Source organism: Schistocerca serialis, chromosome 6, assembly GCF_023864345.2.
Source record: "Schistocerca serialis cubense isolate TAMUIC-IGC-003099 chromosome 6, iqSchSeri2.2, whole genome shotgun sequence".
In the NCBI taxonomy this organism is placed as follows: Eukaryota; Metazoa; Arthropoda; class Insecta; order Orthoptera; family Acrididae; genus Schistocerca; species Schistocerca serialis.
In genome coordinates, this window is record NC_064643.1 from 625,804,144 (window position 1) to 625,831,062 (window position 26,919).

Sequence of the window (26,919 nt, forward strand, 5' to 3'; positions counted from 1 at the left end):
GTGTGTGTGTGTGTGTGTGTGTGTGTGTGTGATGTAATTTAATGTACCTTCATTTCTTGGTTTTTTTCCTTTTTCTATTAAGATTTTATAACACTTTTCCTGGGGCCCCTTATGAATAGGGCACCTACTATATTACGTGAAAATGGAAAAGTGTAAAAACAAGAGACAAAATGGAGGATTGTGGTTATTCTCAAGAGAAATTTCCTTTTGATACAGTGAATAAACATTCTATAATATGCTGTGGTTCATAATTAAATAAATAATTTTTGCAGAACATCAAGAAAGTTTTTGTCCTTTTACCTATGATATACATGAATGAACTTTCAAACCTTGCAACAAATAAAAATTCCATTATTAAAATAGCTTGTCAGCATCTTAAACACTGGCTTTTGGCAAATAACCCATTGTCTGAGCATCCTGCCAGGTAGATACTCTGAATATGGGACAACTTAGGGCAAGGAGTGTCCTAATGGATTCTGATGCTCATGAAGTCAAGAAACTGAACAGATTAAAACTTCAAAAGCTCCATAGAGATAACTATGAGGTCTTGATGTAGTGTGAGTGTGTGGCAACAAACCCTGCATGAAGTTTCATTGGCAGCATCTCTAACCCATCAAAATGAGGTTTACTTGTGAGAAATTTGAACATGGAGAAGATTTGGAACATAGAGATGGGATCTCTTATCTAGAACGTAGCTGAGCAGAGACAGGAGGACCAGTTGGCCCAGGAAAGACTGTCAAGGAGCCTGCAACCAAATAGAATGAAGGTATCTTCTCAGAGAATATTATTTGTGGTAGCAGTTACTGGTTTCTGATTTACATAAAGATTTTTTCTACATGTGATTTTTTTCCCCACCAGAATTATGAGGCCCGAAGGAGATCTTTCATATGAGGCTAACTAAAGTTGTGTGTCAACCACAAGGTTGTGACAGTATAAACTTATAAGCTTCTCTTAAAAATAAGAGTATTGACTAAAAACACAAAAACAGATTAAATTTAATGGAACTAGATGAAATATATACACGATCAAGTACCACGTATTTTGGACATTAACTTCTTTAAATATTAGTTGTCTTAGAATGCCAGGGTTTAAATAATTCGTAGCATTTATTTTGGAGAAGTATTCCTTGTACATTACCTATCCAGATGATGAACATGTTGGGAAGGATTTTCAGCAAATGCCTGATTAGGTCCAATTAACTATTAAAATGAAATAATATCTTAACTTCACCGTTTTCTATGGTATTACAGACAAAGGTATCATCGAGTGTTACATGTAAATGAGAAGATACGCTGGTTGGAAGAATTTACTGTCAGCAAGGCAGGTATCAGGCAGACCGTATACGCGCACGCTAGGCGATTAACAGAAAATGTTATGCTTGTCAACAAATAGCTCGCAGAATCTTATCTGTTCAAACAACAGAAAACATAAAAATTCCTCCTAATGATAGACGGACGCAATAATTTGTCTCTTAATACACCTACTGCAGCCTTTGTCGAAATAATACAGCACATAATACGAGAAATGCGTTCTCGTTAAATGAAATTTTGTTTGAAATTATATGAAATATCACTGTCCACATTTTGATTTGTGAACAACTGGCTAACACATATCTCAAACCACGTGAAAATGTGCCTTTGTGTAAAGCACAGTGCTTGCACATATGACAGGTTCGTTCTGCACTGCAGGCTGAGTGGAAACATATGGGCAGCGTTAGTAAGGCAATAGCAAAACGGGAGGCAGTGCAACTTGTGAATATAATCGTTTTAGCTGTGTATGAGAAATGAGTAGAAAAAAATCACGGGGACTGACATTTTCTCCATCAAACACAAGATGAAAAAGAAGTGAAAGAAAAATGAAATTTGTCATTCTGTGAATGGATCATCTGGATGTTGTTACCTTAAAACGGGAAGGATATTACTATGAATGTGTCTTAAAATGAGGTATAATACTACAGAAAGTGAAGGACAGCATAGCAGAGGAAGATCGTCTGTCAAGTACAATTGCTGAGGTTCACATACAGAGGCCACAATGTTTAACAAATGTTAATGACTCCATATACTCTTCAAAATTAAGAGCTCAGAAACCAGGAAAATTCCTAACACCACAAAAAAAAGAATTTATGGCACTGTTATTAACTATTTACATAAAATTTGCAACCATTTCATTTGCAGAGATGACAATCTAAGCCTGTGTTCTCCACATACAAGCTCATCAAACTATTTGTCACTACTGTATACAAAATGCCCACCAAACCTGTAATAACTCAGCAGTTTTATATATACATATATCAGTAAAATATTTGCCAATACAAAACTAACTGGAAGCCCCTATGATCACTTAGTTCATCCTTGAGTAATTTGGACCCAATCACTGTCCCACTGTTCTAATCACTGCGAAGGTATCACCATTTACTCACAGTAAAGCACAAAGTTAGAAATCTGTAACCTTCAGCCGTGTTGCAGCAACTAAAAGAAAACAAAAATACATCTTTTCTTTACTTCACATGCATCTTTTTAAAATGCACAAGCCAGGAACCACAGGAACCTTCTTTCCTTCTTTTGGCAGCTATCCAGGCCTTGTAGATTATAAGAATCAAACATCTCTTCACAAATATTTATTGTACAGTATTTTATACAAATGTACATACATAACGAATGCTCAGTTTAAGCTGCTGCAGTGACAGCATATAAATCTTACATAGCTGTGTGCTACAAGTAGTCTCAATTGTGCAAATATGTTTACGTTACAAACCAATATGCTTTAACATTGTTAAATGTGATTATGCCACAACAGATCATTGACAAATAAAACTATGCCACCATACTGCAACTCAGGCTCTGTACGTCATACTTGGTATTTTAACAATTTATGGGAAATTTTATATGAACAACTGTAACATCTTATTTGTCAGCTACAATACTGTACTACTACACAACCTGATTTATCAGAGAAGCTCAGAGAGATCAAAAATTTCAGAATTACTTCGACTAGATAAAAATGTATAAAAAAAAGTCTACAATAAAGGGAAGTTAGAAAACTACATGATTCAAGCTAGCTGAGGGGCTGGTCAAATAGCCCTCTATTACACATATTCAAAATATACATTTCCAAAGTTCTATGTACAACACACTTTCCAATTAATAATCATAATTTTATTACAATAAAACAATACAAAAGCATCACTGCACAAAATTAAGGGTCACAAAACACAGCTCTCTGCAATTCTATCTCTGGGCCTGCTACTGTTTAAAATTACTCCAACAGCAGACTAAGTTATAGTGTAAGATATAGTTTTATATCTCTTACCACATCAAGTGCATTATTTTCCCAATTAATAAAATCATAAGTCTTTATTGGAAGCACATTACCTGAAGGCATGCTTCTAAAGCCCAGCTGGAATGTGAACACCATCCCTGTCAGTCATGTGAATGAGCACATAAAAATAAAATTAAAAATTAGAACAGTCTACCTGAAGACCAGGCTCTTAACAATTTAGATCTTTTCAAGTCCCCTGCAAATCTAAGAATAGCTCTCTCATATGGAAGAGTTTCAACTGGCTGTTCACCAGTACCAAGCATGCATTCTATGTAGCGATGCACAGCAGCTATTCCTTGTGAAACACGTTGTGTACTGGGTACAGTAAACCTGGACACTGCCGTCTGAGGACGATACAGATGCAGAGGGGGATCCATGTCGTCTCCTTTGTAATACCTCGTCTTTCGAAGAACCAATGGTAAAGATTCGTCTGTGTCATGTTCTAAGAGATCAGTACAAAAAACTATTGTTGGTATTTCAAAACTGGTGGTTGTTTTTTTCTTTGTGTCAAAATCATCTAACATACCTGCAAGAGTGTGGTGATACCTAGGCACTACATACTCACCCCAACCTAAAACAGCCACATTCCGAACTTTTCCAGCAGTTCTTTGTATGCAGTCCCTCTCGACAACAAGTCTCATAACTGGCTCTGCTTCCAAATGTGGAAATGGGAAATTCCAGGGAAGCAAAGACAATGCAATACCAAAATTTTCTTTAATTGCTGGATCCAGCAGCACTTGAGCAATTCGGTTTGGTAAGCCTTTGTCATATACTATAAATTCATTTACTCCAATAAGATGATGGTAGCTAAGAAATTCAATGATTGCAGATTTTTGCAGTACTGGTTTAAATCCGGGTACAATGCAAACTGCTGTGCTGTTTTCTAATATTGGTCTGTCAACAGGATAACCAACAGGAATGAAAACATGGGACGGCAACAAACTATCAGTCTTGAAAAATGTAACCCCAAATGGAATACCAGGAATTTGCTTTGGTTTGCAGTACAAGTTATAAGCTATAACATTGTCTGCAATCATAGTTTGTTCATGGGTAAGTGCACTCTCTTTTGACTGAATTATTGTGTAACTGAATCTTCCAGTTACTGGGGTATTATTGTCTTCAAACCAAACTTCACAGCTGTACTGTGGAATAGTTTTCCCTGCTTCAACAGAGAAAACTTTCACATGACTGTGGATATCATTCTTTTCCCAGAAGGCTGAATAAACAAAATGTGTGTCAGTCAGTCGTTGCCAAGATGGCAGTGGATCAATGAAACTGACAGATTTCTTTAAATTTTGAGAGATGTTTGGAGGAAGGCACTCAGCCACTTGTCCTGGTTTTCCAAAAAAGCTCAGCACTTCCATAACATAACGCAGCCTGTTGTACTCGTGGCGGTAGAAGAGAAGTGTTATAAAACTTACCACAGACACAATTACCAAAACTAACTGATAGTATTTCTTCATCTTGATGTTTACTGTTGTGAGAATGGAGGGCTCCTCTGGATTCTCTGTGCATGACGTGATGGTATTATGTCTCATACTATTTTCATAGCTCTAAAATAGAAAGGATACAGCCAAATTCTGAATCAATAAGGCCTGTCAGAATTAAAAAAGAACATACTGAAGACACAATTAGTAGTAATTTGCCTTACATCACAATTATGCACAGTTTCTGCAGCTCCATACTACAAAATCAGCAACACAGCCTTGCGTTGTTGGTAAAGTAGTTACTTAAAAGTTGAGTGCCCTGAAAGTAAAGTACAACATATTAAGTTAAAAACACAAGGAGGATTGTTCAGTGTTTTAGATGTTTTTGTAAAAAGTACGTAATCAGTGCCCAGCATGAGCTACATACACAAATTTGCACCTATTATAAGCTACATCCTCATTAACTGACACTTTTATAGTCCTCTATATTTTGGAAAAGTAGCATATCTGTGCCATCAGCTGTGCAATTTTATATTTATTCTCTACTGGTTTCGATTGTTACAATAACCTTCCAGGACAAAAACCTTGCACATTAATGGATGAATCATACATTTCCATCTCATATGTGCCATACAAATGTAAAATATATATAATTGTCAAAATAGTCAAATGTGCACTACTGTAATTGTACCAAGGCACAGTGTGTTTATATGGAGTGTGTTAAGGCATACTACACTCCTGGAAATGGAAAAAAGAACACATTGACACCGGTGTGTCAGACCCACCATACTTGCTCCGGACACTGCGAGAGGGCTGTACAAGCAATCATCACACGCACGGCACAGCGGACACACCAGGAACCGCGGTGTTGTCCGTCGAATGGCGCTATCTGCGCAGCATTTGTGCACCGCCGCCGTCAGTGTCAGCCAGTTTGCCGTGGCATACGGAGCTCCATCGCAGTCTTTAACACTGGTAGCATGCCGCGACAGCGTGGACGTGAACCGTATGTGCAGTTGACGGACTTTGAGCGAGGGCGTATAGTGGGCATGCGGGAGGCCGAGTGGACGTACCGCCGAATTGCTCAACACGTGGGGCGTGAGGTCTCCACAGTACATCGATGTTGTCGCCAGTGGTCTGCGGAAGGTGCACGTGCCCGTCGACCTGGGACCGGACCGCAGCGACGCACAGATGCACGCCAAGACCGTAGGATCCTACGCAGTGCCGTAGGGGACCGCACCGCCACTTCCCAGCAAATTAGGGACACTGTTGCTCCTGGGGTATCGGTGAGGACCATTCGCAACCGTCTCCATGAAGCTGGGCTACGGTCCCGCACACCGTTAGGCCGTCTTCCGCTCACGCCCCAACATCGTGCAGCCCGCCTCCAGTGGTGTCGCGACAGGCATGAATGGAGGGACGAATGGAGACGTGTCGTCTTCAGCGATGAGAGTCGCTTCTGCCTTGGTGCCAATGATGGTCGTATGCGTGTTTGGCGCCGTGCAGGTGAGCGCCACAATCAGGACTGCATACGACCGAGGCACACAGGGCCAACACCCGGCATCATGGTGTGGGGAGCGATCTCCTACACTGGCCGTACACCACTGGTGATCGTCGAGGGGACACTGAATAGTGCACGGTACATCCAAACCGTCATCGAACCCATCGTTCTACCATTCCTAGACCGGCAAGGGAACTTGCTGTTCCAACAGGACAATGCACGTCCGCATGTATCCCGTGCCACCCAACGTGCTCTAGAAAGTGTAAGTCAACTACCCTGGCGAGCAAGATCTCCGGATCTGTCCCCCATTGAGCATGTTTGGGACTGGATGAAGCGTCGTCTCACGCGGTCTGCACGTCCAGCACGAACGCTGGTCCAACTGAGGCGCCAGGTGGAAATGGCCATGGCAAGCCGTTCCACAGGACTACATCCAGCATCTCTACGATCATCTCCATGGGAGAATAGCAGCCTGCATTGCTGCGAAAGGTGGATATACATTGTACTAGTGCCGACATTGTGCATGCTGTGTTGCCTGTGTCTATGTGCCTGTGGTTCTGTCAGTGTGATCATGTGATGTATCTGACCCCAGGAATGTGTCAATAAAGTTTCCCCTTCCTGGGACAATGAATTCACGGTGTTCTTATTTCAATTTCCAGGAGTGTATTATAACAGTTAGGCTATATATGTTTGACATTTGTACGGCTCATATGTGACAATTGTATTGTTGATCCAGCTTTTTCCAAATAACTGAACAGCTGCAGACAATCACCTACAAAAAGCTCTTCAATGTTTATTGGTTGGTTGGTCGTTGGAAGGGAGTATGGGTTAAGGGACTAAACAGTGAGAGCGTCAATCCTTCATCTAAGACATAATCCTCTTGAGTTAGGGACCACCAGAAATTTGATTGAATTGCGATAGTATGTAGTAGTGGTAAGGTCGATGCATTGAAAGCAATACTGATACAAGAAATGTAAAATAATTTAAAGAGAGGTAAAAGTAAGTGGGTTGGGTTCAACTAAGGTGAGAGGAACCTCATCCCACATCTGAGTGCGGCTAACACAGTAGTGGAATAAATAATGCCTTCTAACCAGAAGAGGCTAAAAACATTATGAAAATCAGTTCGACCAACAGCAGTAAAATAAAGTGAGAGAAATAATCACAGCACTGGGTGGGTGGACACAGTCAAGTGCCCCCAGGGTCTGGCTCATGATGGGGGGCATCCCTCACACAAGGGTCGCCTCCTCCCCCAAATCCCCATTACAGTCACAGAGTCAAAGATGGGAACAGAACCCACTCTCTTGGAGGATGCATAGAAAACTGTTCTTCTGTTCTTTGATCAGCAGCTACAATCAAAGACAAGGAATCCCCTTGTCTTTACTGAAGTGCTTCTCCCAAAAAGAAAACAGGGTGTGCAAGAAAAAGGACAAATTTTATTTAAAAAGCAATTACGTTTGAGTAAAATGGGACGAACAGGCCCAGCATGTGACAGGAGACACCCGAATGCTAAAAACTCCAGCCGCACCCCAAAAGCTTTTTGGAATGTCAAGCCTGAGAATAGAAACCTCTCAACCACTTCCTTGGAAGAAATAAGAACCAGTCTAACAGTCCACACATTGTCTGCTATGTAAGAGGCAAAGGATCTGGAAGAGCACACTTGGCATGGTGAGCCAGAAGGTAGAGGCATTCCAATAGGATGTTAGCAACTGTCTGTACGGCTCCACAACCAAAAAGGAGGTAGCTCATTATATAAGATGAAACTTAGTGATGGGCCATAAATTGGTTTCAGCAACCAATCAGCCAGTCAAATTCTTTTTGTTCAGTTGGTTTTCTTCAGTCAAATGAAATTAGTTCCTTTGGCCACATCATATGTATGAATATTTTCACTCACTCTCCAGGTTTGAGTGCTTTCACTTCTGACAACTGACAAACTCTGGCAGTTACATCTGTAATATAAACATTTTCACTCATTCTCTGGGTTTGAGTAATTTCATTTACATACTGTTTCAGCCTTTTCAATTATACATGAAAAATCACTAGTGTTGCCAACATCTTTTCGAAACAAATAATATATCTTATTTCAATGAGAGGAGAATAAAATTTATATTTCTAAAAATAATAGTTTGCTGGAGAAATATAATTAAGTGTGTTTCACATTAAGAGACTCGGCAGACCATTACTGGATACTATACAAGCAGTGACTACCAGCAGATATGCTGACAGCCACTTCATATGAATGGAAGGTTATGATTTGCATTAACCCCCTCTCCACCCACTCCTCCCCTGGAAATTTGTGTGCCTGCAATGCAGAATGAGATGCATAAAACATTTTTTCCCCCCCATCTTTCATCCCCTCTTACGAGGTTAGGTTGTATCTAGAGCTTAGCTCTTTTCAGCCATAGGTGCTTTAATACTGTTGGGACTCCATTTATTTATATTATTTGAAAAAAAAATGATATTTCCTGTTTTACTTGAAATATTTATTATCCAATTCAGTAACAATAATTCTTCAATAATTCATTATGTGTCTGCTATTCCTATTCATTATTACTTTCTTCCTTTTTCCTACTTAATCTGCTTCTTCCTCTTTTTCTTCTTGTTCCTGGGGGGAAATCATGTTATATCCCGGCATTCGCCTTACGAGTAGCGAAAACTCCTCAAAAACCCCACCTGGGATAATGTATCTTACATAATGTTTTACTTTATATCGTATTTATTCTCTAGTATCTCAATTTATTTAATTTTTATTATAGAACTGACATTACACTTCAGCTTTCATTAACAAAATGGCTAATATCATTAGAAGGTCCAAGTGGAATTGTTCTACCAAATTCTTCATTAGTCTCCCTAATACATTGGGCTACAGTGTGTGATGGAAATATATACTGCTAGCGTGTAAAATTAAAAGTCATAAATTCTTCTTTTAACATTTTAGTTGTTAACATACCAGAGTGAAGTCTATTCATTCCTATATCAAGCTCAATAAGTCTGTGCCGTAGCGGTAATATATTTACTAAATTATATATGTCTTGATTTGTAATATAGAGACCTGATCTAGCAGAAATTCATAGGATTCTTCTTTCTGTGCATAAAACTCTTTCTGTTTGCTGTTTACTTGCAATCCATACTGGTGCCCCATATTCCAGGACTGGTCTTATAAACGTTTTACAAGTATAAATTAATGTGCTATTGGGTGCTCCTCTTATATAATCTAATTAACTTTAGGAGACAAATTCTTCTCCTTGCCTTTACTAGGATATTATCTAGGTGAGGATTCCATGACAGTGTTGTGTCCATTATAAGACCTAAATAATTTGCTTTTGGTTTTGGTAGGATTTCTTCTCCCCAGAGTTTTAACTTTATCTGGTGTTTGTAATTTATTAGTAGTAAAATTTCTGCATCTAAATATCACCAATTGACTCCTCTGCACATTAGGTTTAATATTCCAGGTGCCAATCCATTTTTCTAATTTTGTGAGGTTTTGTGTGTTTATATTATTCAATTCTTCGGATGTTCTCTCATTACACCAATAAACTGTATCATCTGAGGGAAGTGCTAAGCCTTCATTCTAATGGGCAGGCTGTGGAATATCAGCTGTATATAAGCTATATAGCAAAGGTGAGAGAATAGTACCCTGTGACACCCTAGCTTCTGGAATGAATGGACTAGAGAGTTTGTTATTGACCGATACATATGTAGGTCTATTGTCAGTGATAGAACTAAGGAGTAAGATAAATTTAATTGGGATACCAAAGTTTATAAGCTTGTAATATAATCCTGGTTGCCATACCCTGTCAAAAGCTCTTTCTATATCCAAATATAAGGCTGATGCAAAAACTGTGATATTTAAGCCCTTGGTAATACTAGTACATATTCTAATAATAGGATCTATAGTTCAATGTTGTTGTCTAAAACCTGCTTGTATGTCAGGTATGTCCCATTGGTCTTCTGCAAATTATGTAATTGTCTGTTTAATATTGACTCAAGATTTTCCAATAGTTGATAATAGTGTTATAGAGTGATAGGATGTTGGATTATTTAATGGTTTTCCAGGTTTTGGTAATTATTTTCTCCCCTGGTGCTACTCTAAAATGTAGTGTGCTAATTCCATCCGTTCCAGGTGAAGTGTTTTAGCCATTATTTATTGCATTATATATTTCCTCTTCTGTAATTTCTTGAATCAGTGCTAATTGTTCTTCATTTAAAACCTCTGGTGATGTAAAAATCATTGACATTTCTTCTTAAACTTTTTGTTTGTGTGATTTATTAAAAAGTGGATCCTTAGGTATTTTATGAGTTTCTATTAAAACTTCTTTAAAAATTTTTGCCTTTTCTTGAATATCTGTTGTTATATTCCCATTATATTGTAGTGGAGGATCAATGTGTATTTTATCTCCTATAATACGTTTAAAAGTCTTCCAGAACTTGTTTGATTGTTTGTGATCTAACAATACAAACGTTTTTGCCCATCTTTGTGAGCGAAATTCTGTTAATTGTCTTTTAACAAGCATATTCAACCTGTTCCATTCTACTATCAATTCTTCAAACTGAAATCCTTTTACCGGCAATATATCTTACGTTTTTGTTTTATAGTTGCCAAAATATTTTCAGGTACCCTTTCTAGATTTTCTTTTATTCTTTTTACTGGAGCACTTTCATATTGCGCTTGTTTTAGAGCTGCTACTGTGTCATCGTTATATTGGTATAATTCTTCAATTCTTGTTATATCAGTCACTTCTGGTATATTTTCATCAAGCAATGTTTGATATTTTTCTTGGTCCAACTTTTTTAAATCATATATTACTTTTGTACTTTGTTGGCTTTTGATAGAATGGTACATTGTAGTTCTTACTAACAGTGGTAGATGATCACTAGCAATACTTTTGCCTATCCAGTGAGCAGTAAAATGTCGATGTATATTGTTACTGTATAAAGTATGATCAGGTATTTATGTACCTATGTGGTTTATAAAAGTAGGCTCTTCGTTATCAACTTGTTGAATATTAAATTTTGTAAGGATAGACTCTAGTATTCTGCCATTTGTATTCATTCCGGAATCTCCAAAAGCATTAGATCTTGCATTTAGATCACCCATAATAATGAAAGGGCCCAGACTTGTCATATATTCAAAAAATTCTATTGGTAATCTGTCCTTTGGAGAGATATATATATATATATATATATATATTGTTGTTAAATAGGTAAATTTCTTAGTTCTTGTTTGTGTCTTTAATATCACAGCTTGTACATTTTGCAAATTTTCTGCCAAATCAATCCTAGCTGCTGGAAAGTTTTTGCTATGTAATACTGCTACGCCTCCACTAACATTCCTTCCACTAGTATTAGTATCATATCTATGGCATATAAAATCCTTGATCTTATTGGATACTCAGATGCCTATGTCTCTGCAGTACCAATCACATTGATGTTTTCTGACGATTAGATGTTCTATTAAATTAATTTTCGATTGAATACCATTTTCATTGACAAAGGCAATATTGGTTTCTCTAGCAATTACATTATTTTCTCGAGAATCCATTTTTATATGCTATCTGCAAAATTAGAGTTCATTTCTATTCTTTAAGATATTTGTTAAGTACTGTCAACTTCTGGAGAAGATGTTTCTTCTACTTGTATTTTTCTCTGTGGACTATTCTTTTTCAATGGTGCCCATTGCTTTGGTGCCAACTGTAGTGGTTCTTGTATTGTACGGTCCTGAAGATTGTTTATTTGGATATGCATGGAGTTTACGCTCTCTGCGATAGCAATTTTCCTACTGAAGAATTCCTTTGATACATCTCCAATGGCTGTTCCTATTTTATTCTTCCTATCAGGTAGTATACTGATCACAGCTGTAGTAACTGCTCTAAGCAAATCATCTACTTGAAAATATTTTTCGTCAATGTCAGCTTCCTTTGTAACTGGTGTATTGATGCAGTGTACTTTGACAGTTGTGTCAATCAATGCGACCTCTTTTAGTGTCTTGGGACATCTAACATCGGTTGCTAGGTGGTGGTCTCCACATGTCTGACATATTGGTTTTATGTTTTTAGCTGTGCAGCTACTTGTAAAATGTTGAACTGCACATTTACCGCATTTTGGTGACCTTGTGCAGTTGTTAGTAGAATGTTCGAAGCTATAACATTTTACACATTGTACTGGTTGTGGAGGAGGAAGCTTTGAAGTTTCTAGTGTATGTGCCTTGCAAAAAATCTTCAAATGATTTTTTAGAAGATAATCTACTGTATGTTGATCACGCATAATCACACACATTTTTGAATTTCCTTTCCTGTTTCTTTGGATTTTATTCTAACTACCCTGACAAAATTGAAGTCTAGTTTCTTGAGAACTACTTCAACGTCATTAATTGCAACATCAAAATCAACCTTTGTTATGACTACACTCAAACTTTGAACAAAATTCCTGAAATTTCTTTGCTGCTGTTGTCTAGGATTGTAATAAGGTCTCATTGCTTCAACTTTCATTTCTGGTCAGCAATTTGCCTTTAGTTTTTTGACAATTAGTTCCTCAATATTTGGGTTTTTACTGATGAGAATTAAGCTACCATTTCGACTGAATTTTATGTCCTTCATTTCTTGTGCCAGATTTACTTGTTTTAATTTAGTGTACAATATCTTTGTTGTTTCACCTTTTTCTAGATTTGAAACGCAAACTACATGCTCATGATCAGTATAATATTTTGTAATTGTCTCTTCATTGTCAGACTATGTCTATTAAATGGCTTTTTTTCTTCAGTTTCATTTGGATAGTGTAGCCCTGTTCTTCATTACCTTGAATAACTATGTTAAATGTGTGTTGATTGTCCTCTTGAATGGTGTCTGTAACATATGGGTGTTGATCTCCATTTTGGTCAGTATCTATAACTGTTAGATATTTCTGTATCTTTCCAGTTGGCTGTTGTGTTGGTGTTTCTTCATTAGTTGTCTCATTTTCAACTAACTTGTGTTTGCGTTTTGGTTTTTGTGTGTCTGTTTTCTTTGTCATACTAGCATGAGCTAAAGTGCTATGTCCGTTTGGTTCTACTCACGGATTATTCTTTGCCCTGTTCTGCGCTTTGGCCTCTGCAAACGCGGGCTGATCCGCCATGAATGGGGTCCTGGCTTGCCAATACCCTAGCTAACTTCCCTATTTCCAGCTGTCTGGAAAACTTGTCTACTGAATGACAGACATAAATGCAGAACACGACAATTTTGATTAGCAAATAAATTTGCTGATTTGCTTCAACTGACTTTGTGAGACAGCTTTGCTGCCTTCTTGTCAACCAGGAAGCAAGCAAACACAAGAGGTAGGAAGCACCCGCTCCTCCTGCTGCCCTGGATGGCAGCACAGGTGATGTAGCATGTGGCGCCAATCAGTCCTGAAGGCTGCAACCATTGTATCAGACAGTTTACAGTGATGGCCAGAGACAGGCTTGACTGTGAAACTGAAGTATCTATATAGGAATGTGAATACTATTTCTTCATGCCCATGCAATTTTATATCTGCTACTATTTAAAGGCTGTAAAATGTAACCAGATTTGTGTGCACACGATTTATCTCTTTATTATGTTTATTGTTTATGCAAATAGCAAGTAACGTAATTTCTCCTAAATTATTTTCTGTACAAATAAATGTCTCAATTAGTGTTTAGGGGCTAGATTAAAATGATTTTTAATTGACGGACATCATCAGATTTTCTCAGTAAAACAGAATTCAAACAGTGCTTAAAATTTTGCAATGTTCCTTTCTCCATCGCCTTTATGCTCAACTTTCTATCCCCAACAATACACCAGCTTAATTAGTTACATGTTAATTGCATCTGAAACATCTTAATCCACAGCAATATATGAGTAAGTTTTAAATGATGAAAAGAAAATTTAGTCTAGGTTCAGTACATAATTAAATTAACCCTCTGGAGATATAGGTGCTCCAGTTGTATACCAATGCCTCAGTTCAACTAAGCAAAATATTACAGACTGGTTTCACTCAGAAGAATGAATGTATAGCTCAGCCAACTAAAACACTAAAAAGTTGTTTGTATCAAAGAAAACGATCAATTTTTGAAAATATAATGTAATTGGAAAATGGATAGATAAAGCATTACTCACCAAGGGGTGGCAGGAGAACATAAATATAATGGTTGGTTCATTGGTTTAAGTATCAAAGGGACCAAACTATGAGGTCATCAATCCCTCCTACCTGTAACAGGCAAGGCAACAAAAATGTGCACCAAAGAAGAGAATAGTGTGTGAAACCCAAAGAAAGAAAACATCAAAGTCTATCAAAGGTCAGTAATGCCTAGATAAAGGAACAAGGAAGGAGAAAAGAGGGGCGAGGAAGAAAGGCAGATGGGGTGCACTATGCAAGGAGCAGTAGCTGGTGGAGGTCCTTGAAGGCATACACTGCAATGAGGGACATGCTCCTCCTGCCCCCAACCACTTATCAGAGGCTCCTCGCCCAACAATACACAGAAATGACTAGCAACATGAGCAGGTTGAGAGAAGCACAAGAAAATACAGGTAGAACACCAAATAGGATCAAACAGACAAGAAGGGTGAAGAAGAGCAAGAGAATGGGTACAATGAGGGTTGGAGCAGATCTCCAAGCCCAGCTGGCCACTGCCCAGTCACGGCAGAGGAAGCAACAGGGTGTCCCGCCAACCCCTAAATGGATCAAAAAGGCTAAGTTGCCCTCCTTTGGAGAGAGTGATAAAAACCACCTTTACAAATAAACCTTAAAACCAGGACAGCCTATGAGGCATCATATGCTAACATCATCAGTAGCAAGCCAGGGAGATTAAGAGTCCACCATCAAATGGGTGCACAATAACAATGGGGTGGATCGTCACGATGTAGGAGATGATTACGAGTCAGCCAAGTAAGGCCGATGCAGAGCTGGTAAAGGATGATGGAGTCCTTGCAAGAGGCCTGCATGGTGGGCATCCAAACTTTTTATCTCCTTTATCATCCTTAGTTTGTTTGACAAAGTCAGACTATGCCATTCTGTATTACAAATCCTTTGAAACTGATACCAATTGAAGGTCTAGTGCCAGAATATCTATCTCAAGAGGCGGATTACTGGTAGTAATTTTGGTCAATCTGTCAGAGAATCCATTTCCCAGGATCTAAATGCGACCCGAGGTCCAGGCAAAGACCACTGAGCATCTAAACTGTTCAAGAGCAAAATGGGAATCTTGGACAGTCAGGACCAAGGGACTGCAAAAGTAACACTAGTCAAGAGCTTGTAAACTGCTCAAGGAGGCGCTACAGATAAGGAAGGACTCACCACTGTATGTACGGATATGTTCAAGAGCATGAAAGCTAGCTATCAAGTCAGCAGTGAAAACACTGCAGCCATCCAGCATGGAATGGAATTCATTCATGGACGCAAGCAAAGCCAATGTGACAGACAATCATCAACACATCATTACAGACTACTTCCCAATGCCGAAACACACCAAGAATGGAGAAATGGCAGCAGAGGGCCACAGGCAGAGTCAAGTCTTTTGGATCTTGTAATAAGTCTACATCTACATGGATACTCTGCAAATCACATTCAAGTGCCTGGCAGAGGGTTCATCGAACCACCTTCATAATTCTCTATTATTCCAATCTCGTACAGCGCGCGTAAAGAATGAACACCTATATCTTTCCGTATGAGCTCTGATTTCCCTTATTTTATCGTGGTGATCGTTCCTCCCTATGTAGGTCGGTGTCACCAAAATATTTTCGCATTCGGAGGAGAAAGTTGGTGATTGGAATTTCGTGACAAGAATCTGTCGCAACAAAAAACGCCTTTCCTTTAATGATTTCCAGCCCAAATCCTGTATCACTCTCTCCTATATTTCACAATACAAAACATGCTGCCTTTTTTTTTGAACTTTTACGATGTACTCTGTCAGCTCTATCTGGTAACAATCCCACACCACGCAGCAGTATTCCAAAAGAGGACAGGCAAGTATAGTGTAGGCAGTCTCCCTAGTAGGTCTGTTACATTTTCTAAGTGTCTGCCAATAAAACGCAGTCTTTAGCTAGCCTTCCCCACAACATTTTCTGTGTGTTCCTTTCAATTTAAGTTATTCGTAATTGTAATACCTAGGTATTTAGTTGAATTTACGGCTTTTAGATTAGACTGATTATCATGTAACCAAAGTTTAAAGAGTTCCTTTTAGCACTCGTGTGGATGACATTACACTTCTTGTTATTTAGGGTCAACTGCCACTTTTTGCACCATTCCGATATTTCTTCTAAATTGTTTTGCAGTTTGTTTTGATCTTCTGATGACTTTATTAGTCGATAAATGACAGCATCATCTGCAAACAACTGAAGACGGCTGCTCAGATTGTCTCCCAAATTGTTTCTATAGACAAGGAACAGCAAAGGGCCTACAACACTACCTTGGGGAATGCCAGAAATCACATCTGTTTTACTCTATGTCTTTCTGTCAATTACTATGAATTGTGCCCTCTCTGACAAGAAATCACAAATCCAGTCACATAACTGAGACAATATTCAATAATCACGCAATTTCACTTCGAGCTGCTTCTGTGGTACAGTGTCAAAAGCCTTCTGGAAATCCAGAAATATGGAATTGATCTGAAATCCCTTGTCAATAGCACCCAACACTTCATGTGAATAAAGAGGTAGTTGTGTTTCACAGGAACCATGTTTTTTAAACCCATGTTGACTGTGTGTCAATAGACCGTTTTCTTCGAGGTAATTCATAATGTTCGAACACAATATATGTTCTAACATCCTGCTGCATATCAACATTAACGATTTGGGCCTGTAAATTAGTGGATTACTTCTACTACCTTTCTTGAATATTGGCCTAGACTCTAGACAGTGCTGTGGACGAGGGATGCACCATGGAGGTGTATGTGAGTAGGCCCAAAGAAGAGGTGGTAGAGAGGGAAGCTGAAGTTCTGAAGAAAAGGACCAGTTGCAGATAGCGATCATAACACCACACCTGTGTCACCATTGTGAGAGGTGGATCTCTGTAGCTGGAAAGACGAGACAGTATTTTGGGTGCCATTGGGAGCAGCAGATGATTAATGCATAAGCGATCAACTGTTGTTGGCACAGAATGTGCAACGGTTGGACCCCTGCCTCCACTGGGAAGCTGATTACAGGGCTAGTCCGAAATGTGCCTGTTGCCAGCCATACCCCACAGTGATGTATATAAGGTCCAGCATCTGTCATGTCGAAGGTGCTACTGAGCCATACGCGAGACTCCCATAATTTAGACTGGATTAGACCAATGCTTTGTAGAGCCATTGGAGAGTGGAGTGGTCTGTGACCCAGTTGGTACTACTGAGGTATCAGGGATCATTGACATGCTACCAACATGCCTGCTTTAGTTGATGAAGATGGGGGAGCCACATCAGCTGAGCATCAAAGACCAGTTGCAAAAATTGATGAGAGTCCACCACATTGAGGAGCTGGCCATCAAGGTACAGATTCAGATAGGGATATACAGTACAGCAACAACATAAATGCATAATGCAGGTCTTGGTATCTGAAAATTGGAAGCCAAGAGTGAGAGCGCAGACTGCACTCTGTAGTGCTCCCCGCAGCCTGCATTCAGCAATGTCCATTGCAGATAAACAGAAATAAATGCAGACTTCATCAGCATACAAAAGGGTACGCTGTAGGTCTCTCAGCCACTACCAGACCACTAATAGGCACTAACAAGAGAGGGACATTCAAACAAGAGCCCTGCAGTACTCCGTCCTCCTACATATGGGAGGTGCTACACGGGAGACACCAACCTATACCTGGATAGTGTGACATGAAAGAAAGTTCTTGATAAAAATTAGGAGTGGGCCAAACTGCCCCCACTCATGTGATGTGGCAGGATGTGGCGGCACCACGTAGTATCATAAGGTTTATGCAAATCAAAGAAGACTGCAACAAGGTGTTAGCAACAGGCAAAAGCCGTTCTAGTAGCAGACTCCAGTGGATTAAATTATCTGCAGTATAGTGCCCTCACCGAAAAGAACCTTGCATTGAAGCCAAAAGGTCCCAGGATTCAAGGGACCAATACAGCCTCCGATGCACCATACGTTCAAGTAACTTACAGAGGACATTGGCTAAAAAGATCAGGTGATAACTGTCCACCTGAAGAGGTGGTTCATCCAATTTTAAAACTGGAATAACACTTTCTCACCAATGGGAAAGTAATTCCCTTTCACTGCAGAGACAGTTGGAAAGGACAAGTCTATGTCTTTGGCTAGCCACACCAATAAGTATTAAAGCATTTGGATATGCACCTAGTCTGGCCCAGGAGCCACGTCAGGGCAAAGGGTAAGGGCACTGGTGAATTCCCACTTGCTAAGTGGGGTGTTATAAGACTCCAGGCAGCAGGGAAAGATAAAAGGGTCATTCCAGAATCTCTAAGAAGACAGAACACGGGTAGATAGTGGACAGACAGCAACACCCGGGCAAAATGCTGAGCAAAACACTCATTTCAGTCCGGGCTGGTAAGGATGACATCATTCAGAGAAATTAATGGGACACCTGTAGGAGTATGGTGGCCAAAAATGTGCTCCATCTTTGCCCACATCTTCGAGAAGGGAGTATGCGGTCCTACGGCAGTGACATATGGTTCCCAAGAAATCTGTTTCTGGCATTTAATTAGATAACACGCCTAGGGATGAAGCCTTTTGAAGGCCAGGAGGTGGTCAAGACATGAATGCCACTTAAAGCGCTGGAGGACACGACAGCTGCAGCAACTTCGGGGTTCCTCCAAGAAACAGTCTTCTGTGGGGGAGATCCCTTGGAATAGGGAATCACTGTAGCAGCTGCCAAATGGATGGCAGCATCTATCAAACTCTGTACGGACTCATCAGTACCATTGTGTGGTGGAGTGCTTAGGATGGCAGCCAAGGAAAATCCACCTTGGTAAAGACCTACCTGGAAAGGTGTCCAGATGTGTGATGCTGAATAAAAATTAAGAAAATCTGATTTGATCGCTGTTGCACAAATTGTTATGAGGAGGAGGAGGAGGAGGAGGAGGAGGAGATTAGTGTTTAACGTCCCGTCAACAACAAGGTCATTAGAGACGGAGCGCAAGCTCGGGTTAGGGAAGGACGCGGAAGGAAATCGGCCATGCCCTTTCAAAGGAACCATCCCGGCATTTGCCTGAAAGGATTTAGGGAAATCACGGAAAACCTAAATCAGGATGGCCGGAAACGGGATTGAACCGTCATCCTCCCGAATGCGAGTCCAGTGTGCTAACCACTGCGCCACCTCGCTCGGTTGTTATGAACTTCCCACTGAACAGAAGAGAGGAATCCAGGGCCACAAATGGAGAGATCAATGGCTGAGGAAGTGATGTGTGCTGCAATAAAAGTGTGTGGGAGCTCCTATGTTGAGGAGGCAGCGGGCATTAAAATGCCCAAGGAGAAGGAAGAATGGAGGGAGTTGTTGAAGCAGGACAAGAAGAGCAGGAAGTGTAGGAGGCTGCCCAGTCTGGGGAGTGGGAGGGGGAGAGGGGAATAAATATCACATATTGTGATGTCTGTGTAGACTAGCATACAGACACCACAGGAGGCTTGCAAAGAGCCAACCTGGTTCCGGCAGAAGAGTTGGTGAATGAGTATCCATGAAATGAGAGTCCTGCAATATGACACAAGCTACAGAGTAGAGAGAAAGAAGAGACTGCAATTCTAGAAGGTGACAATAGCAACCACTGCAGTTTCATTGGTGGAGGGTAGTACAAGAGCCAGGATGGATGTCAAATCAGCCAGAATCGATCATTGTGCCAAGTCAGTGTCCGTCATCAGTGAGGACAGAGTGACAGCCATGAATGTAAGATCAGACCCTGACTGAGAGGGAGGGGGCAATACCCCCTGAATGTTGGGAAGGGGGGGGGACCTCGTCCTGTTACTTAAGCCTCCTTCGGTGGATGAGAGGAGGCGTGGTCAGGAAGGGGTACATCACAGGAATATCCCGATCCAGGAAAGAACAAGCAGCCTTGAGACCCACAGAGTGTAGGTCCCGTGTCAAACTTGAAATAACAGGCTTCTTGTCCTGGAGACACTGCAGAGAGAGGCTTCTTGGGTGAGCCTCATCCTCAGTGGGTGCCAGAGAAGAGGGTGTCTCCTCTTGTCAAGGAGAAGGAGCAGTTCCATGAGGGAGGAAATGGGAACCGCCCATGAGACGGAAAGGGGGACTGGATGTAGGTAAGGAGGAGTAAGAAAGAGGAGTAGGAGGGGGAAGAGGAGGAAAAGGGCGCAATATACGCAAATGTTGACAATAGTGGTACTGGGTGGAGATGGCCTAATTCTGTCATGCCTCGAAGTAGGATGGAGGGTCAAGATTTTCGAATTCCTGAATCTTTCTTTCCTTTTTACAGACTGGGGAAATCCGGTGAGTGAGGAGAGAGAGAGCTGGAATAGTTCACGCAACTGGTCAGCAAGGTGCGAGGATTGCGCCATGGAGAAGGTGGCCACAGTTGCTGCAAGTAGGATATGCATCACATTATGAAGAGATGTGACCAAAATGGAGACACTAGAAACAGCACAGGGGAGGTGGGATATAGGGCTTCATGCTGCTACAGTAAACCATAACCTTGACTTTTTCTGGGACAGCACCCCCTCAAAAGTCAGAATGAAAGCACTGGTATCAACACAATTGTCCTTAGGACTTCTCTGGACTCACCGGATGAAATAAATGTCACACCATGCCAGATTAGTCCTTAGCTCCTCATTAGATTGAAGGAGACCCTTCCACTCCCAGGTTTACATGAGGCGGCGACAGCTCAGGTGCCAGAAGTGTGATGCCTGTGTTGTCATGGGCTCAATCAGATGGGTAGATAACAGCCACACCACACTGATTGGCTACTGTGAGGGATGGGGGGGACAGGGGGGCTTACAGCGGGGAAGGAGGGGGGGGGGGGGGGGGGGAACCCACGCTGGAGATGCTAGGGAGGGAGTTCTTTGCCAAATGGTAGGGAGGGAGTTCTTCCCCAAATGGCTGACACTTTGGAAACAATTTAGAAAGGGAGGTCAAACCAGATGGATCAGAAATGCTGAAAAAAGGGAGAATGCAAACATGAGACAGAAGAGGGAAAGAGAACAGCTGAACCAAGGGAACAGCCAGACCGTCGCCAAGGGAAACACCGTGGTAGAAAGGGGGGGGGGGGGGGGAGTGCAGGGGCTAGGATAGGGAGGAGCAGATACAGGGAAGGGACTGCAGCCCTGAAGAGAATAAAGGTAGAAATAGCTCAGAGCTCAGCCAGAGCATGCCACACACATACCCATACAAGAGCTGTGGGCCTCCAGAAGGGGCAAATATGGTATTTTGGACTAGGTCACAAGGTAGCCAATGTATCGTGAGTAGATATTTTATCCATCCAACCACATTAAAGAGTGATTGAAGTTGAAAGAGCGGATACATGGTAAAGCTGACTGAAAAATCTACAGACTGATTCAACTTTAACAGAAAGAATGAATAGTTCAGTCAATATGTAAAACTACAACAGGATGTGTTGATTGTTTTCACTTGGTTGCTCCCACAAACTGGTTTCACTCAAAAGAAATGAATGAATGGATGGGTGAAAGAAAGAATAACAATCCCCATATCTAAGAATATAGCCAATTAAGGTTATTATTTTCATACAGTTTTCCCATCACTAATAAAACTATGGGTTAATCTGGTACGACTGATGCAGAGGTGATATAGGATGGTGGATCCCTTTCAGAAGGAACAGGAGGAGTACCATGCAATTTTAGTCTTATTGATAGTGCGGAGTTTATTATAGGGGCTTGGAGCCCAACAGATGATGTTCCATCTCCAAGTGAGTACAGGTCTTATGTACTCATAAACCTGCACCTGGAATCATCAATGTGAACATTAGGTAAATAATCTGTTCTGTAGCTAAACAGTCAGTCTTATTATTATGAGTAGCAGATATTCCAGGTTGACTACGAGAAAAACTGATTAATAACTGCCTGGAGACTATTAATTGTGTCATTACAAATTAAAATGTCTTTGAAATAGGTCTGCGTAATAAAATTTTGGGCTCTGTTAAAGACTATCAATTCTGCTGTTAAAGGACTACATGTTGCCAGCAATGAATGTTGCCTCTGATTGGTGGGAGATGTTAAAGCATATCCTATATTAGGTCTATCTGTGATTTTAGAGCCATCAGTGTAAGTGAAGGTAGCATCCTGACACTCCTGATAAACAGAGGCCAGAGATCATGGATGCAACAAACTTCAGGTTCTTGAAACAGATCAATTCTAATTCACAGGCTAGATACAAACCAAGGAGGAGTGTATGCAAACGCATGGGTTGCACATTCTAAGAGTGTTAGGCGGAGGTCCCAGTAGAGGGTCTCAAGGCATAATCACACCTGAGGGAAATTAAGATATACTGTATATACCTGACTGCCTCGATCTGAAGCTTCCAGTATGTCATGTGCGGAAAGTGCGAGTTTCACATAATCGACGTTTTCAGAAATCATTCTGGTTGGCATGAAGGAGGTTGTTCCATTTGAAATACCTCATTATGTTTGAGCTCAGGATATATTTCAAGATTCTACAACAAACTGTCATCAAGGATATTGGACGATTAGTTTGTGGATCACTTTTACTACCCTTCATGTAAATGGGTATGATCCGTGTTTTCTTTTTTTTTTTTTCTCCAGCTACAGTAAGCAGTATTCTGTTCGAAGGATCTAGGAATACCTCAGGAATTGCTTGTTTTGCCCACATGCTCTGCTACCAAGGCACCTCCAAGTGTACCAAAAGATCCCAGCTCCAGCATGCAGACTATCTAGCAAATAGCAATGGCCAGTCTTACTCCATGATGATGTACTAAGTCCAACAGTTTCAAAGCTGAAGGTGCTTCTCAGACATTTTTTAAAAGTATGTTAAAAAAACTGCTGTCACATTCGGCCAATCTTTAGTAGAAAAATATGACAATGTCAGTGGTTTATCAAAGAGGAGTCCCAATAATCGAGAGTGCATAACTCTGTCCAAATGATGAGTACCCAAGTAATATTCTGATTTAGGTTGAACTGTAATAGACGGAAATGCACGACTTACATTTTCGTGTGAGAAAACTGGAAGTCATGGGGAAGGAAACCAAACAGAGGCTCTTCAGGTAGCATCTTTGAGGTGGTAAGTGAAGGCTACATACCGAGAGCTGTACCAAATGCAAAAGTCGTCGACATACAGCACAGGCTCAACCAGTGTTCTGATGGAGATCAGAATCCTACTCATGGTGACAAGGACAGTTGTAACACTCAGCATGGAGCCCTGAGAAATGCTGTTCTACTGGACTCCTGGTGAACTGAGCAATGTGCCAATTCTAACTCAAATTGATTAGTGGGATAAAAAATAATGAATAAAAATTAGAACAGTGCCTTGAAAACCCCAGTTATGGAAGGTAAGTAAAATGTGATGGTGTCAAGTGTTAGTGTATCCCTTGTGTAGGTCTAAAAAAGACAATGAGATGTTGGTATTTAGAAAATGCCTGTCAGAGTGCTGTTTGGTTTCCTTCTACCATGCCCTTTGCCCCTCTGACAGCATACTTGACATAGGATGGCTATAGTAGGCAACAGGGATTACTGAGTACTACTACAAAGAAGCCAATAACAGTGGTACCCAATGTTAACAAATGGAGCAGTAATACATTAAAACAGGATATTACCAGTCAAATAAAATATATACCATGCTTGTGACATAGCCTTGTTCAAAATGAACAGTGGATACTAATTATGAGGAGAGAAAATCATCTTATTTCTCAAATTGGATCAATTAGACTGTTCCATTTCTAATTTCGGCAGCTATCAATACCAATATCATTAGGAGAACTACTGACTATCAGCTGGTCTATCCTTTCACATGTGCAAGACCATAAATACCTGGAGATGACAGGAATTATGCATACATTGGCAGTAAGGAAGATACAACCTAAAGTATGTCAACTGCAATTAGTCTTATGGCCATAATATGCACAATCACCGGCAGCAGAGGAGACAGGAATTTTAGTGATGGGGAAACCGTAAAAATCTTGGAAACTCTGAAGAAACTTTGGGTTGAAGCAAAAATGAGGTAATATGGAATTTTACTGATTCACAACGAAATGAGTCTTAAAAGTAAGGGGTTTGTGGAAAAAGCAAATGTTTCAATAAGTCACTTCCACTGGAAGATGAGAAACACGAGTCAAAAATTACACTTCTAACTGTCTCATCTGTCTGGAAATACAAAATATAGATGTCATACTTGTTTCTTCATAACAGATGTTACAATGAGACTGCTGATATTTTTGATTATGCTGTTGTATCTTACAACTGTAATAGTGTGCTGAGGTGGGAGAAGAATAGGTACTTATGCATACTTGTTTCCTAATTGTTGACAGGGACTAACTTATGAAGTACACAGTCTGAACATTTAATGTCAGTTTTATCTGACTTGACTGCAAGATTCAATTTTGACAACAAATTTTAATTGCTTAACAAGATGATTGTTAAGTAGTTTAAACTGGACAACAGCACATTAATATATTAGTTTCTGTTTTTCCTTATCTGTCAATACAAACCCACTCACATGTCAGAGTTAGAGTGGCATTAGCATGAGCTCTGCAGATGGTCATGTAAGCCGAAAACCGGTTAACAATAAGAGTAATATTGTAGAACAAAAACAAACTGGTGCTTCTCATTTATTGTGATCTACATACATTACCATATTGTCTCCTCATACTTACTCTATAGCATGTACTTTTAGAATAGCTACTAACAGAAGTACTAACACTGTAGACTGTGGAGAATATCAAGACAGTCATATGCCTTATTTCTAAAATGGTTATCACCACGTTCTCCAACTGAAAACAAAGCAGGTTTCGCAGGGCATGGCAATAGTAACAATCTACCAACTTTCTAGGAATAAAAGCCCACTTTATTTGGACAGACAACTCTTAAATTGCGGATAAAATGTTTAACTAAATGGCACTGAACGGTAAAGTGATAGTATGTCATGGCAGTTTAAAGGCAAAGCAAAATTCTAATGAGACATCATTCTGAAAACCTATCGAGGTCTTTTTTCACTGTAAAATTTATTTCTGAAATCTGCGAGCGCATCTGCATGTGAACATACACGAGCTGGAGTGACTCATATCAGAAATCATTTCAAAACACTAAACGACTGACACATCTTTGAACTCCGTAGGCTACAAAACTTCCTACATATGAAAGTATTCATTTTTACATAACGAACAAAAAACGGAACCAGTCCGTTACGAAGTACAGATCTAATTAACAATATGAGAACCGTCAGGTTATGCACACCTATTTAATCAATATTTTATAAATATCAGAGAACAAGTCACGAGAAACTTCACGCTAATACTCACATTTGAAAAGGGCGCAACCAATTTGAGCGTTCTCTAAAGTGCCGCAGCCCACTTGGGAATACAACAACACTTATTCTCGGTCTGTAGACACCAATATTATATATTCTCAGTGCAGTAAAATCTTTACCGATGAAATACATCGTTTCTGTGATATTTGATTACGCACATCGCTGTAGTTTATCCGTACGACTTACATCTTCAATAACAACAAAATACACACACCATCTCATCCCCACTCTCACATCCAAGGAACAAACACCGAATTCTCATAGTAGACTCATAGACTCACACTCACAACATTGAACATACCATGCGCATTTCACAAGTGCTCAGGCACACTATATTGCCAACATAAAAAATATATATCTCCGAACGAACTAAATTTCTCCTATTATTGTAGGAAATAGTTTCATCGGTTTCTACAGAATATTAGTTCTTCCATTTCCCGATTACAATGGCGAAACTTAGCCTTAAATATTCTGTTATGCGATTTTATATTACGTCTCCATCTATATCCACACATCTATTAACCACTGTGAGTGCATGGCAGATGATACGTCTTTTTACGATAATATGTTTTCTTTCAGTTCCATTTGTATATGGTGCACGGTAACCATAACAGTTTAAATGCCTATGTGTGCACTATAAAGAGTTTAATCTTTTCTTCTTGGTCCCTACACGCGCGATACGTTGGTGGTTGCAGTGCAAGCAAGTGCTATTGCTAGTATCTCTCACAGACGCTATCTGTTGGGAAACAGATCAGAATCTGTCTGAATCAATAAATAGCAGCAAGAAAAAGAACGTGTAAGAAGATTTGCGGGAGACACCAGCATGCCACGTTTGTTGAAGCAACAAATTATTGTGAGGGCTTATTTCACAAACCATGGACCACATAGAAATTATAAGAGAGAAGTCCATACTGTACAAAGATATATTACTGGTGGTATGGACAGTGCCAGAGGTGCGAAATAAAAGAATCAACTGTAATAGCAACGCAGCATATATCTGAAGCAGCGGAGGACTTACCTTCACAAGAGAATCTAGTACAGAGGCAGAACTTTCAGCAGCAATGCATCTGCCAGCAGCAGAGCGCCACCATTGTTAGTAAAGTGTTATCACCACTAGTAGATGAATCAACACTGCAAACGGCCGTTGCAGCAACAGGGCCTTGACTATCTCCACGACAGTCAGCAACAGCAGAGCCGTCATCATCATTGGCAGCAGCAACTTCAGCAGCAGCAGCAGAGAAGAAGCGGAAGAAGTCTATGGCCCACACACAGCAGGAATCAGTAAGTTTTGTACTTACAGGTGGGGAAAAGAA

General features: G+C 40.2%; 1 protein-coding gene across 3 annotated transcripts; it reads right to left on the reverse strand.

The window, feature by feature from the left end:
* On the reverse strand, positions 1–25,902 carry LOC126483681 (uncharacterized). Of its 3 annotated transcripts, none has more exons than XR_007587758.1 (4): positions 25,599–25,902; positions 4,970–5,064; positions 4,740–4,871; positions 1–2,468 (listed from the first exon to the last, which is right to left on the reverse strand). XR_007587758.1 is itself a non-coding variant. In XM_050106763.1 (4 exons), exon 4 carries the CDS (start codon positions 4,854–4,856, stop codon positions 3,459–3,461), a length of 1,398 nt encoding a protein of 465 aa, XP_049962720.1. In that variant the 5' UTR covers positions 4,857–4,871; positions 4,970–5,064; positions 14,346–14,436; positions 25,599–25,898; the 3' UTR covers positions 2,603–3,458. The 3 variants fall into 3 exon arrangements, 2 of the variants coding, with proteins under 2 accessions (XP_049962720.1, XP_049962719.1); XM_050106763.1 differs by lacking the exon at positions 1–2,468 and adding an exon at positions 14,346–14,436 and having other exon boundaries at positions 2,603–4,871; positions 25,599–25,898; XM_050106762.1 differs by lacking the exon at positions 1–2,468 and having other exon boundaries at positions 2,603–4,871; positions 25,599–25,898.
* Positions 25,903–26,919: the final 1,017 nt, after the last annotated feature.